At 41.3% G+C, this 14,995-nt stretch overlaps 1 protein-coding gene across 1 annotated transcript in view; it reads left to right on the top strand.

The window, feature by feature from the left end:
• Positions 1 to 14,995, top strand: part of ddx43 (DEAD (Asp-Glu-Ala-Asp) box polypeptide 43) — a 58,055-nt gene that overhangs the window by 23,237 nt on the left and 19,823 nt on the right. Inside the window, exons 5-7 of the mRNA XM_034185464.1 lie at positions 1,662 to 1,743; positions 3,560 to 3,719; positions 13,669 to 13,787. Coding sequence (XP_034041355.1) covers positions 1,662 to 1,743; positions 3,560 to 3,719; positions 13,669 to 13,787 — 361 coding nt within the window. The remainder of the gene's footprint in view (positions 1 to 1,661; positions 1,744 to 3,559; positions 3,720 to 13,668; positions 13,788 to 14,995) is intronic.

Raw genomic sequence — 14,995 nt, 5'->3', positions numbered from 1 at the left:
ACCAGGGGTGCTCCCGGTTGCTCTCAGTTGCGCCGTGCGTCATTATGACGACGCTGCGTGGAAGCAACTCAGTGCCGAGACAGTGCAGCTCGGCGCCACAGCAGTGCGAGGGGCGCAAAGGAGGAAGCAAGTCGGGCAACGAAAAATCTAAATCTCTTAAATCTAAAATCTTAATCTCTTTTAAATGATGTACACATACTTGCATGAAGTTTCAGTATATATCAGAGCTCATTGCAAATTAAGGAAAGACACTTAAAGAATTGTTTTGGCAAGTTCAGTGATGTGTGTCTAATGCTATGGCATTTATAGTAAGTACATATACTACAGCATGAGGCAGGTATCACTGAAAGAAGGTCTTCATCAACAGATTCTGTTATTACAATAATGCTTCCACATACCCCAATGTACAAAAAATATAAAATGGAAATTCATGAAATTGGGTCTCTTCAGTGGCCCAGAGATGCCTCTAAAATGCTCAAAACCTGTGGGCTCCTGCACCCTGCTGGGGGCCTGCGGCGACAAACCCCCCACCCCCCCCCCCCCCCCCCGGCCCCTGCTGATTTTCAGAATTTTTTTTTTCTTTTTCTTTTTTCTTTGCCCATTCTCATCCCTGATATAATTGCCCACCCCTGCTTATGATTTTGGTCAGTAATGTTGGGTGCTTTTAAATGTTTTAATGATGGCATTTTAGAAACTGTACCTGTATCCCATGCTGGCTTGATGTTGTGATTTTACCACCTCCACCAACGAGGTTGGATATATCGTTATGAAATTTTTACTGAAAATTCATATCCTGATAGGCAAGACATGGTTCGATTTTCAATGTCAAAGTCAGGAAAAATCCGTGGCACCGGATCTGACCCGGATTGTGGATTTTGTGGACACTTGAATTTAATATTGAAAAGTACATTTGATGTGTATTTTGCATTATATCTCCATCATAAGTGCCTGACCTTTGTATGCCACACTCTGATTGGCTACCTGTTGGCAGTAAGCTCTAATGCTGACATTTTTTCAAGGGTGGTAATAAATTAAGCACAGCTTGTGTAATGAGTTGGAATGGCGTGTGAGTCCAGCATGTTTTTAGAACCTTATACCTCAACAGTATTTAGAAGAACAACTGAACCCTTTTGTTTCCTGTTAATTACGTAATTTTTTTTATTTACTGCCAATGCTTTTAGAATTTGTTTAGGTTCTTATCATATACACACTATTATTATTATTATTATTATCATTTTATTATGACTTCTACTCTGTCATTTGATTTATCAATGGACCACAGTGGAAATAAGTGTTTTCACTTTCTTGTCATCCATGTATTTTTAACGTATTTACAATTATATTATGTACTTGCATTGAACTTCTGAAATAAAAGCACGCATGCACTCACGCTTTTAATATAAAGTTGATTTACCGCCCCCTGCTGGAATAGCATGCGAGTCCAGAATGTAGTTAGCAATGTTGGCTAATATCCATAGCTTCCCCTTATTCCCTTCTGCTGTCCCTCATGTTGTTCATGGTACACTGTTGCCCACCCCTGCTCATGATTTCAGTTTGCGATGTTGGATGCATTTTTTTGTTGTTGTTGGAGTGTTTGTTTTTGTTTTCCACTCTGAAACTGTTGAGCACAGCCATTGCTTATCACTGTTTTCAACCTTCAGATGTCCCACCCATTAAGAAGAAGTTCTACACTGAAGCAGAGAGCGTGTCCATGCTAACAGCAGAGGAAGTCGCAGAGTGGAGGTACAGCAGACAGGTTTTGTTTTACATCATGATGTTATTTGCTCGAATTTAGAGATGAAGTCTTTGCTAGATTCCACTGGTGATCCTGTATGTAGAGCTGTGTGTGTGTTGGGGGGTGCACAGCCCATATGTGGGTAAAGAGGTGGAGCATGTGTGAGACAGGTGTGTCTAGGGCAGGACAAGCGAAGCCCAAGCGGCAACAAGCTCAGCTAACAGGCTAACCATGGTTTGTGTGTTCAGTAAATCATATTTTTGGAGACTGACTAGTGGTTTTCATAACTGTTTTGCTTTGGTGTGGTCATCAAAAATTACGACTCACTCACTTCCTCAGGTCGTTAATCCATGAATACTAACGTCACAAAGCTACCACTAGCTGCTACAAATGCTAACATTGTTATCATCTAAAATGACATCCGACAAAAATTTTACTTGGTGCAAATACTAGCGTGCATGCATCATAGATGATCTGTTCAGTGAATTAACCACACAACAGTCCATGTTATTACAGATATGATGGGTATGATGATGATGTCTGGAGGACAATAACTACATATTTAAATTATATCACTGGCTTGGGTATTACATGTATTTTAATCAGTTTTTTGTTTTTTTTTTAATTCAAGTTGCTAATGTGTTCCCACAAAAAAAAAAAAAATGAGCACCCACATCCACTCTTTATAGTAGCCTTTCTCAAAATGTGGTTTGCGGACCACTGGTGGTCCATGAGCAACCTTTTGTGGTCCGTCAGTATATTGGTGAAATCATTTTAAATAATATCATATTCTAACTGAACAGTGTTTCGCAGACTATTTAAAACAACTCATAGTCTGTATTATTTTCATTATTAGCTCAATTCATATGCAATTTATTGTCTTTGGCTATTTGTGGAGTTAGACGGTCAGTAGGGTATTACTTTTTTATGGTTAAGTGGTCCTTGGTGTCAGAGTGCTTGAGAAATGCTGATTTACAGAGTCTTGTGTAGCGTGGGCACTGCTTTTATTTATTTATTCATTTTAATCTGTTGTCTTATGCATTCTAACGAAGTCTTCCATAATTTAACATAGTTGATTTTAGGACAGGGTTTGTTTTTAAGTGTATTTAGGGATTGTTTGAACAGTATGTACCTTTTTTGTGGCTGTACAGTTTGACAGCCAACTCTTTTTCCGGAAGGCATTGATTTTAGGGTGTTGGACAGATTGGTGAGACTGTTCATCCACGTCATGTCATCTGTGTGATAGTGCTGGTGTGCAGTTCATAGTATTGACAAGTATAAGATATTTGTCATTGGAGCTGCGGTTGTCTGTCTACTTCAAACCAAAAAGTGTTCATTCTCGGGGTCACTCTCTAGTATTGAAACACTTAAGTGCTTTATTGTTTTTTTGTTTTTTTTAAGTGCAGATGAGCACCAGTTATGTGTGTGCATGGTTATAAGTGTTCAGACTCCTCTGCACCAGCTGCAAAAAGCATTGTCTTGGGAAACAGGGTGATGGACGAACAGTTGCTTGCAGGCAATACTTTATCAGTGTTTCTGGCCCTGAAATAAGTTTTTAAGACACAGAGTATTCTGTTAACTGGGCCAACACCAGTGTCGTCTCAAGAAAGAGGGGGGAAAAATGTCATTTTAGATCATCACAAATGATTAGGGAAAATGCATACTACTACTATTTTCATGTGGATTTTGAATGTCAGAAATGGTTGGAATAAATATGGCTTCTGACATGTATGCAAGCATTTTTGGATTTTAAATAAACAAACTTGCATCGTACATATTTGTACTCAGCTTGTATGTGTTTTATGTACTTTCCCTGCACCACAGAAAGGAGAACAACAATATCTTTGTGGATGATCTGAAGGAAGGCGACGAGAAGAGGCCTGTTCCCAGTCCTTGCCGAACCTTCCTGGAGGCTTTTGAACACTATCCAGAGATCATGGAAAATATTAGGCAGATTGGGTTTGTAAAACCAACCCCCATCCAGGTATGAGCCTGATTTTGTTTAATCAGTCAAACCATTATTATTATAATAATAATAATAAATAAGTGCAGCCGATATACGTAATCATACATACAGGTATGATGTATTTATATTTTCCACAGCTGTGGGTGGTCTTATTTTGTTGTGGTGTTGAGATTTGATTAGTTTTCCTTAGTATCAGCATAATCAAATTGAATATGCCTGACTAGGGTTGGGTATCGAGAACCGTTTTTTTCCTGGTATCTTTAAGAAATGATTCGATCCACCGATATAATAGTCTTTTTGATTCGATCCACCGATATAATAGTCTTTTTGCTTAACGATTCCCTTATCGGTCCTTCAGAGCGACCATTGTTTTTGAGGGTGTTTGAGGGTGTTTCATTTCTCTACATTGATTATAGACCTTGCAGCGACACTGTAATCAACTGCGTCTGAACCGTGACTCCACTTTGAACCGTGAACCAATGAAGCAGTGATTCGATCCGCTGGCTTGTTGGTTCTTTGATTCGCTGCTCTTCAGAAGTGGCAAGTCCGCTTCTTAGCCCCTCTCAGAGCCATTAAAATGTGTCAATCGTGAGTCACTTTTGTGTGGATTAGTCACTAACTGGGACTCTTGTCTTGTTGCAGTCAAGAAACGAGAATCGTCCCCCATTCCGTTGGCACAGCTCCAAACACTGCGCAGCTCTCTGCTGAGACAGAGTCCGGTTGGAATTAATAATTTCAAAACGAATTGCCGCTTTGAATAAAATGACACCTCTTTCCAAACGCTGTAATCCAGACAAAAAACTACAATCGACTAAAATGTTTTTTTCCTCCCAAAATGAGACATCCTGTATTCTTTATGAATTACAGTAGTGCTATGTGACTAAAAAGATTAATCCATGTTTTGAGTATATTTCTTATTGTTACATGGGAAACAAGGTACCAGTAGATTCTCACAAATCCAACAAGACCAAGCATTCATCATACGAGGGCTGTCAATAAAGTATAGGTCCTTTTTATTTTTTTCAAAAACTATATGGATTTCATTCATATGTTTTTACGTCAGACATGCTTGAACCCTCGTGCGTATGCGTGAGTTTTTCCACGCCTGTCGGTGACGTCATTCGCTTGTGAGCACTCCTTGTGGGGGGAGTCGTCCAGCCCCTTGGAATTCCTTTGTCTGAGAAGTTGCTGAGAGACTGGCGCTATGTTTGATCAAAATTTTTTCTAAACCTGTGAGGCACATCGAAGTGGACACGGTTCGAAAAATTAAGCTGGTTTTCGGTAAAAAATTAACGGCTGATGAGAGATTTTGAGGTGATACTGTCGCTTTAAGGACTTCCCACGGAGCGGGACGTCGCGCAGCGGTCCCAGGCGCCGTCGTCAGCCTGTTTCAAGCTGAAAACCTCCACATTTCAGGCTCTATTGATCCAGGACATCGTGAGAGAACAGAGAAGTTTCAGAAGAAGTCAGTTTCAGCATTTTATCCGGATATTCCACTGTTAAAGGAGATTTTTTTTTTAATGAAAGACGTGCGGACGGGTCCGCGTGTTGGGACGCAGCCGGCGCGGTGTGGCGGCACAGGAAAAACACCTCCGTGTTGATAACCATTTGTAAAATCCAGGCGGCTTTTGATGGCTTTCAGTGGAGTGAGTATATGAGAAATTGTTTAACAGCTGGACATGTTCCAACTTGTCCTTAAGGCTTCCAACAGAGGTGTTTTTCCTGTGGCAGAGCATCGCAGCGGCTGTGAGCCGATGCTGCAGTCCGCCCGCACGTCTTTCATTAAAAAAATCTCCTTTAACAGTGGAATATCCGGATAAAATGCTGAAACCGACTTCTTCTGAAACTTCTCTGTTCTCTCACGACGTCCTGGATCAATAGAGCCTGAAATGTGGAGGTTTTCAGCTTGAAACAGGCTGACGACGGCGCCTGGGACCGCTGCGAGACGTCCCGCTCTGTGGGAAGTCCTTAAAGCGACAGTATCACCTCAACATCTCTCATCAGCCGTTAAAATTTTCACCGAAAACCAGCTTAATTTTTCGAACCGTGTCCACTTCGATGTGCCTCACAGGTTTAGAAAAAATTTTGATCAAACAAAGCGCCACTCTCAGCAACTTCTCAGACAAAGGAATTCCGACGAGGGGCTGGATGACTCCTCCCACAAGGAGTGCTCACAGGCGAATGACGTCACCGACAGGCATGGAAAAACTCACGCATGCGCACGAGGGTTCAAGCATGTCTGATGTAAAAACATATGAATGAAATCCATATAGTTTTTGAAAAAAATAAAAAGGACCTATACTTTGACAGACCTCGTATGCACACTCTTAAGGCTATGAAATTGGGCTATTATTAAAAAAAGTAGAATGGGGGGTGTTCACAATAATAGTAATGTGGCATTCAGTCAGTGAGTTCGTCAATTTTGTGGACAGGTGTGACTCTGGGGTCCCCTATGTAAGGATGAAGCCAGCACCTGTTGAACATGCTTTTCTCTTTGAAAGCCTGAGGAAAATGGGACGTTCAAGACATTGTTCAGAAGAACAGTGTAGTTTGATTAAAAAGTTGGAGAGGGGAAAACTTATACGCACGTGGAAAAAATTATAGGCTGTTCATCTACAGTGATCTCCAATGCTTTAAAATGGACAAAACAAAACCAGACACGTGGAAGAAAACAGAAAACAACCATCAAAATGGATAGAAGAATAACCAGAATGGCAAAGGCTCACCCATTGATCAGCTCCGGGATTTGGAGTTACCTGTAAGTGCTGTGACAGTTAGAAGATGCTTGTGTGAAGCTAATTTATTTGCAAGAATCCCCCGCAAAGTCCCTCTGTTAAATAAAAGACGTGCAAAAGAGGTTACAATTTGCCAAAGAATACATCAACTGGCCTAAAGAGAAATGGAGGAATATTTTGTGGACTGATGAGAGTGAAATTGTTGTTTTTGGGTCCAAGGGCTGCAGACAGTTTGTGAGACGACCCCCAAACTCTGAATTCAAGCCACAGTTCACAGTGAAGACAGTGAAGCATGGTGGTACAAGCATCATGATATGGGCATGTTTCTCCTACTATGGTGTTGGGCCTACATATCACATACCAGGTATCATTGATCAGTTTGGATATGTCAGAATACTTGAAGAGGTCATGTTGCCTTATGCTGAAGAGGACATGCCCTTGAAATGGGTATTTCAACAAGACAATGACCCCAAGCACACTAGTAAATGAGCAAAATCTTGGTTCCAAACCAAAAAAATCATGAAAAACTGTGGTTATACAACTAAATACTAGTTTAGTGATTCACAGGATTGCTAAAAAAGCAGTTTGAACATAATAGTTTTGAGTTTGTAGCGTCAACAGCAGATGCTACTATTATTGTGAACACCCCCTTTTCTACTTTTTCTACTAATAGCCCAATTTCATAGCCTTAAGAGTGTGCATATCATGAATGCTTGGTCTTGTTGGATTTGTGAGAATCTACTGGTACCTTGTTTCCCATGTAACAATAAGAAATATACTCAAAACCTGGATTAATCTTTTTAGTCACATAGCACTACTATTATTCTGTACATCCTGACATGCAGCACAGCTGCAAGAGCTCAGCTCAGATGTATGGAAAGACATTCATGCCAATAATGTCTGAAAGTAAATGCTTTTGACAAAAACTACAAATTTTATTTTTATTCATGTCCAGTGATCAAGGATCCACCATGTAGTGTTTATTATGTCCAGAGTTTAAGATCCAGTGACCAATTTCATATTTATTTACTTTAAGACTCAATAACCTGTAAAGCCTACTTTTAGTACACAGAAAATTCACAAGAGGTATCGATAAGGGAATCGAATCAATAATGGTATTGATATAGATAAAAACTTATCACTACCCATCCTTATGCCTGCCTGACAGGAACAATTTGGATCAGAACTGACTATAGCTGCTGTTAACTAACTACTTGATTGATGTATGGGTCATTCCATAGGATATAAACCCATTTCAAAAACTGTCCCCAGGTCATGGTCTCTTGCCAACTTTTCAGGGCCATATCTCGAACGCTATGAGATAATGCCTTGATGAAATCAGGATCTAATAAAATCCAAGTTTTTATCCAAATTACCTTTTTATTTCCTCGTCTATACTTAGTAATAGAATAACCTAATAAGCTTGCTTTGTTATATGATCAAATAACTTTTTTTTTAAAACCAAAAATCCATTTTTTTAAGTCGCCTGCCTGACATACGTAGCCTATACTAATACAAAACAAATGTGATTTTCCAAGTATACAGTGATGTCATTTTAATGCACAAATGGGTATCCTGAATGACTTGATGATCTGGAGAAAATTTGTCTCAGTGGGACCGATCCCCAAAATGTCATTTTTCTGGGCTTGTAAGAGTCAGGAATGAAAAGGATCATTTGGATGAAAAGTTAGATTTCATTAGATGTTGATGTCATCAAGGCACCTGGTGTTATCAAGAAAATGGCCGTACTGCACCATTGACAAAATGCCACACACCCATTTTTTTTTTTTTTTATATTTGGATAGCGAGCCATTTGGAGTATGAACCTAATATTTTTCATATTCTGCACCTAACCTACAAAATATACGAAAATAAAGCAAATCTGTGACTGTGAACCAGTTGCTGAGTCTTCTGGTAACCCTGCTGATGGAAAACTGGTCTTAACCTTTTAAGTCCAATATGTAGTTCATTTGGGAACTAAATTATTGCAGACATGTAGGGAACTTGATATAACTTTTAGATTGGAAAACAAAGCAGCCATTTATTAGCAAGTTGCTTCATGTTTATCCTGACGGGAAATCATTGGGGGAAACACTGTGTCAGGGTGGGAATTTCGTAAAGCAGCTTGAGTGTCTTATGTCAGATGGACTATTTTTAACGTAACTGTAGTTATCCACGCCCATTTCAGGAAATCTGTGGTAACGCAGCTGCTATCACTTTCATTTCATGGTAAGAGGAGTGACCAGATGGGGTTCCTTGTCTGTGCATGCTGAATGGTGTGTTGCACAGTCAAATATGTTTTACCTGGATGATAATTTTACAAACATGAATTGAAGTACTGTAAAATATATACTATTTCTCGTCTTCATGAAATGGCTGAAATGCCCACAGTCACAAATCCAAATAGATTTTTAACTTTTGTTGAAAATGACAAAATGGAAAAAAAAAGTTGCACAGTTTTGTATACAAATAACTCTGCATAACTGACCATGTCCTGTTTGAATTCACCAAGATAAAATACTTTGACTTCCATTTGAGTTTCATATTTTAACATTTTTCTCAGATTGACTCATATTTTCTGAGAATACTTGAACTTTTTGGCATGTCAAAAATACACTCAACAAAAATATAAACGCAACACTTTTGGTTTTGCTCCCATTTTGTATGAGATGAACTCAAAGATCTAAAACTTTTTCCACATACACAATATCACCATTTCCCTCAAATATTATTCACAAACCAGTCTAAATCTGTGATAGTGAGCACTTCTCCTTTGCTGAGATAATCCATCCCACCTCACAGGTGTGCCATACCAAGATGCTGATTAGACACCATGATTAGTGCACAGGTGTGCCTTAGACTGCCCACAATAAAAGGCCACTCTGAAAGGTGCAGTTTTGTTTTATTGGGGGGGGATACCAGTCAGTATCTGGTGTGACCACCATTTGCCTCATGCAGTGCAACACATCTCCTTCGCATAGAGTTGATCAGGTTGTCAATTGTGACCTGTGGAATGTTGGTCCACTCCTCTTCAATGGCTGTGCGAAGTTGCTGGATATTGGCAGGAACTGGTACACGCTGTCGTATACGCTGGTCCAGAGCATCCCAAACATGCTCAATGGGTGACATGTCTGAGTATGCCGGCCATGCAAGAACTGGGACATTTTCAGCTTCCAAGAATTGTGTACAGATCCTTGCAACATGGGGCCGTGCATTATCCTGCTGCAACATGAGGTGATGTTCTTGGATGTTGGCACAACAATGGGCCTCAGGGTCTCGTCACGGTATCTCTGTGCATTCAAAATACCATCAATAAAATGCACCTGTGTTCTTCGTCCATAACAGATGCCTGCCCATACCATAACCCCACCGCCACCATGGGCCACTCGATCCACAACATTGACATCAGAAAACCGCTCACCCACACAACGCCACACACGCTGTCTGCCATCTGCCCTGGACAGTGTGAACCGGGATTCATCCGTGAAGAGAACACCTTTCCAACGTGCCAAATGCCAGCGAATGTGAGCATTTGCCCACTCAAGTCGGTTACGACAATGAACTGGAGTCAGGTCGAGACCCTGATGAGGACGACGAGCATGCAGATGAGCTTCCCTGAGACGGTTTCTGACAGTTTGTGTAGAAATTCTTTGGTTATGCAAACCGATTGTTTCAGCAGCTGTTCGAGTGGCTGGTCTCAGACGATCTTGGAGGTGAACATGCTGGATGTGGAGGCCCTGGGCTGGTGTGGTTACACGTGGTCTGCGGTTGTGAGGCTGGTTGGATGTACTGCCAAATTCTCTGAAACGCCTTTGGAGACAGCTTATGGTAGAGAAATGAACATTCAATACACGAGCAACAGCTCTGGTTGACATTCCTGCTGTCAGCATGCCAATTGCACGCTCCCTCAAATCTTGCGACATCTGTGGTATTGTGCTGTGTGATAAAACTGCACCTTTCAGAGTGGCCTTTTATTGTGGGCAGTCTAAGGCACACCTGTGCACTAATCATGGTGTCTAATCAGCATCTTGATATGGCACACCTGTGAGGTGGGATGGATTATCTCAGCAAAGGAGAAGTGCTCACTATCACAGATTTAGACTAGTTTGTGAACAATATTTGAGGGAAATGGTGATATTGTGTATGTGGAAAAAGTTTTAGATCTTTGAGTTCATCTCATACAAAATGGGAGCAAAACCAAAAGTGTTGCGTTTATATTTTTGTTCAGTGTATATGTGATTGAGTCTTGATTTGACCATGATGTCTCCAACACTGGTGTGACTTGAATTCCCCCCAAACCCCAAATCCACATTCTGTTAATTTGTTTGAATTTGTAGATGTTTGATGTTCACTGCAGCATCGTCTATTTCTATCTTGAATTTCTTACATATAAAATCATTTCCCTTTTGTTTCTGTAGACTCAGGTATGGTTGGAAATATTTTCTACATAACTGTGGTTCTGTATCAATAGTCAAAGTTTGAGTTATTACCCTCAGCTAATTCTTTTTCTCATAATACACTTTCTGTTTAGACATTAATAATATACTTGTTATAATGTGATTCTGCCATCATAAAATGCGGTATATGTAATAGAGATGTAAATTGTGAAATCTATTGTGCAACTAGGGACTGTTATGAGCATAGTTGTACAAAATGACGGGGATTTGGGGGCTTCAAAGGTTATTTAAAATCAAGATCATTTCAGCGGCATTGAGCTTGAGTCTGTTCCTCTTCTTTGTTACTATCTGTCGAGTTTTGGAGAAGACTCTCACACGACACAGAACCGATGATGCTTCTGAGCTCTCATGCAAAAGCTTTATTATTATTACTATTACTTCTATTTTGTCTTTAGATTTTTAAATGGACCACTTGTTTGCACTCGAGGTCGCCACAGCAAATCCAAGGTGGATTTTTTGCATGTTGAATTGGCACAAGTTTTACGCCGGATGCCCTTCCTGACACAAGTCCACATTACATGGAGAAATGTGGCAGGGGTGGGATTTGAACCCGGACCCTTCTGAACTGAAACCAAGCGCATTAACCGCTTGGCAAATAAAAAATGAACCTGAGATGACATTGATCATACCATACAAGTACCATAACTTGCAAAGTGGAACTATTGATAATCTTGAATATTGAAAATAGGTTAAATTGTGTGAGAATTATTTTCATGGAACTTCGTCAAGTTTTCCCACATATCTGTTCATATACGAGGTCTGTCCAAAAAGTAACGGACCTTTTTATTTTTTTCCAAAAACTATATGGATTTGAATCACGTGTGACTGCATCAGCCAAGCTTGAACCTTCGTGCACATGCGTGAGTTTTTCCACGCCTGTCGGTTGCGTCATTCGCCTGTGGGCTGGCTTTGAGTGAGCACTGGTCCACCCCTCCCATCAGATTTCTTTTGTCTGAGAACTTGCTGAGAGACTGCTGCTTTGCTCCATGAAATTTTTTTCAGAAACTGTTAGAGACAGGCAGTTGCAAACCATTCGATAGATTCAGTTGGATATCGGTGAAGATTCTGTCGGCGTCACACGGATTATGGACCTTTAAACCTTTTTAAAGACGGCCAACAGCGGCGGAGGGCACGCGGAGCGGCCATTCGACAGGCTGGATCGACCAGATTATTTCTAAACTGAATGCTGTGTTGATCCGGGACATCATGTGACTACCACAGAAATGGCAACAGAGCTGGACATAGCACTTTTGTGGCACATTACACTGTTACAGGAGATTTTGTAATGAAAGACGTGTGGAGGATTTCGCGCGTTGGCACGGAGCAGCTCAGGATGCGCAGCAAAAAAAAAACACCTGCCTGTTGGAAACCATTCAGAAGATTCAGACGGCTTTCGATGGCTTTCAGTTGAGTGAGTATCCGAGAAATTGTGTAACTGCTGGACATGCCCCAACATGTCCTGTGAGACTTCCAAGACGGAGGTGTTTTTTTTTTTTTTTTTTTTGCTGCGCGTCCTGAGCTGCTTCATGCCGACGCGCGAAATCCTCCGCACGTCTTTCATTACAAAATCTCCTGTAACAGTGGAATGTGCCGCAAAAGTGCTATGTCCAGTTCTGTTGCCATTTCTGTGGTAGTCACATGATGTCCCGGATCAACACAGCATTCAGTTTAGAAATGATCTGGCCGATCCAGCCTATCGATGGCCGCTCGGTGCGCCGCGCGCCCTCCGCCGCTGTGGGCCGTCTTTAAAAAGGTTTTAACAGTCCATAATCCGCGTGACGCCGACAGAATCTTCACCGATATCCAGCTGAATCTATCGAATGGTTTCCAACTGCTTGTCTCTAACAGTTTCTGAAAAAAATTTCATGGAGCAAAGCGGCAGTCTCTCAGCAAGTTCCCAGACAAAAGAAAGCCGATGGGAGGGGTGGACCAGTGCTCACTCAAAGCCGACGGGAGGGGTGGACCAGTGCTCACTCAAAGCCTGCCCACAGGCAAATGACGCAACCGACAGGCGTGGAAAAACTCACGCATGCGCACGAAGGTTCAAGCTTGGCTGATGTAATCACACGTGATTCAAATCCATATAGTTTTTGAAAAAAATAAAAAGGTACATTACTTTTTGGACAGACCTCGTATTTTCAGAATTTTAGCATGGAATCCCGTGCATGAGTACATGCGTTTTATATCCTGTACAACAAAGCAACCATTCTCATGTGATTTTAATATAATTTCAAACAACTGTCTGGTTAGTGTTGCATGCAATATGGTTGTGTCCTATGTATGATCCACAATTAAACTTTAAAAAAAAAAAAAAAAAAAATTGTCACTGGCCTTTTCACATTTTTATTTGTTGCAGTTAAATTTAATTATAAGCCAGATATTTTGTAACTTCACTGCAGAAAATGGTTTTGGAGAGCATGAGCATGGCTAAAACCCTCAGCTGCTGGAGAGTGAAGACCCCCTGACCAGGGCCTTGTTGACCCCCAACCATTTTAAGCACTTTTCTTTATTTGCCCCTTGCATACCTGTGGTTGCAGGAGTCTAACCTGCCTTGATGGATAGCTATTGAGAAAACCTGTTGAATTAAAAGTAATCCACATATGTTCTCTCCTCTTTATTCTTAGTTTCATCAAATCCTTGATACTTACGTTATTTTTCACTTGGTAAATAATTTGTATTTTTGCTGTCTGACGACTCTGAATTGTACATGTACTGACTAACACTTTTTACTTTTTGTTTTTACTCGGACCTGTTTCTCATTTGTTTCTGCTTTAGTCTCAGGCTTGGCCAGTGTTGGTGAGTGGGGAGGACCTCATAGCCATTGCACAGACGGGAACAGGGAAAACCCTGGCCTACCTGTTGCCTGGGTTCATCCACATGGATGGACAGCCAGTGTGAGTCCTCCATTTGTATTTGTCCTTTAAGAGTGCTTCACTTTTTCACATTTTATGTTACAGCCTTATTCCAAAATGGAGTAAATTCATTTTTTCCAAAATTCTACTCACTACACCTCATAATGACATTTTTTTTTTTTGCAAATTTATTAAAAATAAAAAAACTAAGAACTCACGCGTACATAAGTATTCACACCCTTTGCTCAGTACTTTCTTGATGCACCTTTGGCAGCAATTACAGCCTCAAGTCTTCTTGAATATGATGCCACAAGCTTGGTGCACCTATCTGTCGGCAGTTTTGTCCATTCCTCTTTGCAGCACCTCTCAAGCTCCATCAGGTTGGATGGGGAGCGTCGGTGCACAACTATTTTCAGATCTCTCCAGAGATGTTCAGTCAGATTCAGATCTGGTCTCTGGCTGGGCAACTCAAGGACATTCACAGAGTTCTGCGGAAAAATCAACCGTCGCCCCAGTCTGAGGTCAAGAGCGCCCTGGAGCAGGTTTTCATCCAGGATGTCTCTGTACATTGCTGCATTCATCTTTCCCTCAATCCTGACTAGTCTCCCAGTTCCTGCAGCTGAAACGCATCTCAACAGCACGATGCTGCCCCCACCATGCTTCACTGTAGGGCTAGTGCCATGTTTCCTCCAAATATGACGCCTGGCATTCACACCAAAGAGTCCAATCTTTGTCTCATCAGACCAGAGAATTTTGTTTCTCATGGTCTGAGAGTCCTTCAGGTGGCTTTTGGCAACCTCCAGGTGGGCTGCCATGTGCCTTTTACTAAGGGGCGGCTTCCGTCTGGCCACTCTAACATATAGGCCTGATTGGTGGATTGCGCAGAAATGGTTGTCTTTCTGGAAGGTTCTCCTCTCTCGACAGAGGAATGCTGGAGCTCTGACAGAGTAACTATCTGGTTCTTGGGCACCTCCCTAACTAAGGCCTGATTGCTCTGTTTAGACGGGTGGCCAGCTCTAGGAAGACTCCTGGTCGATTTGAACTTCTGTTTACAGATGATGGAGGCTACTGTGCTTATTTGGACCTTCAAAGTAGCAGAAATGTTTCTGTACCGTTCCCCAGATTTGTGTCTCAAGACAATCCTGACTCAGAGGTCTACAGACAATTCCTTTGACTTCATGCATGGTTTCTGCTCTGACATGCACTGTCAACTGTGGGACCTTATATGTAGACAGGTGTGTGTGTGTGTT

Source organism: Thalassophryne amazonica, chromosome 13 (genome assembly GCF_902500255.1).
Source record: "Thalassophryne amazonica chromosome 13, fThaAma1.1, whole genome shotgun sequence".
NCBI classification, from domain to species: Eukaryota; Metazoa; Chordata; class Actinopteri; order Batrachoidiformes; family Batrachoididae; genus Thalassophryne; species Thalassophryne amazonica.
Note: the sequence above shows the minus strand (reverse complement) of the source record. Positions and strands in the feature narration are given on the sequence as shown.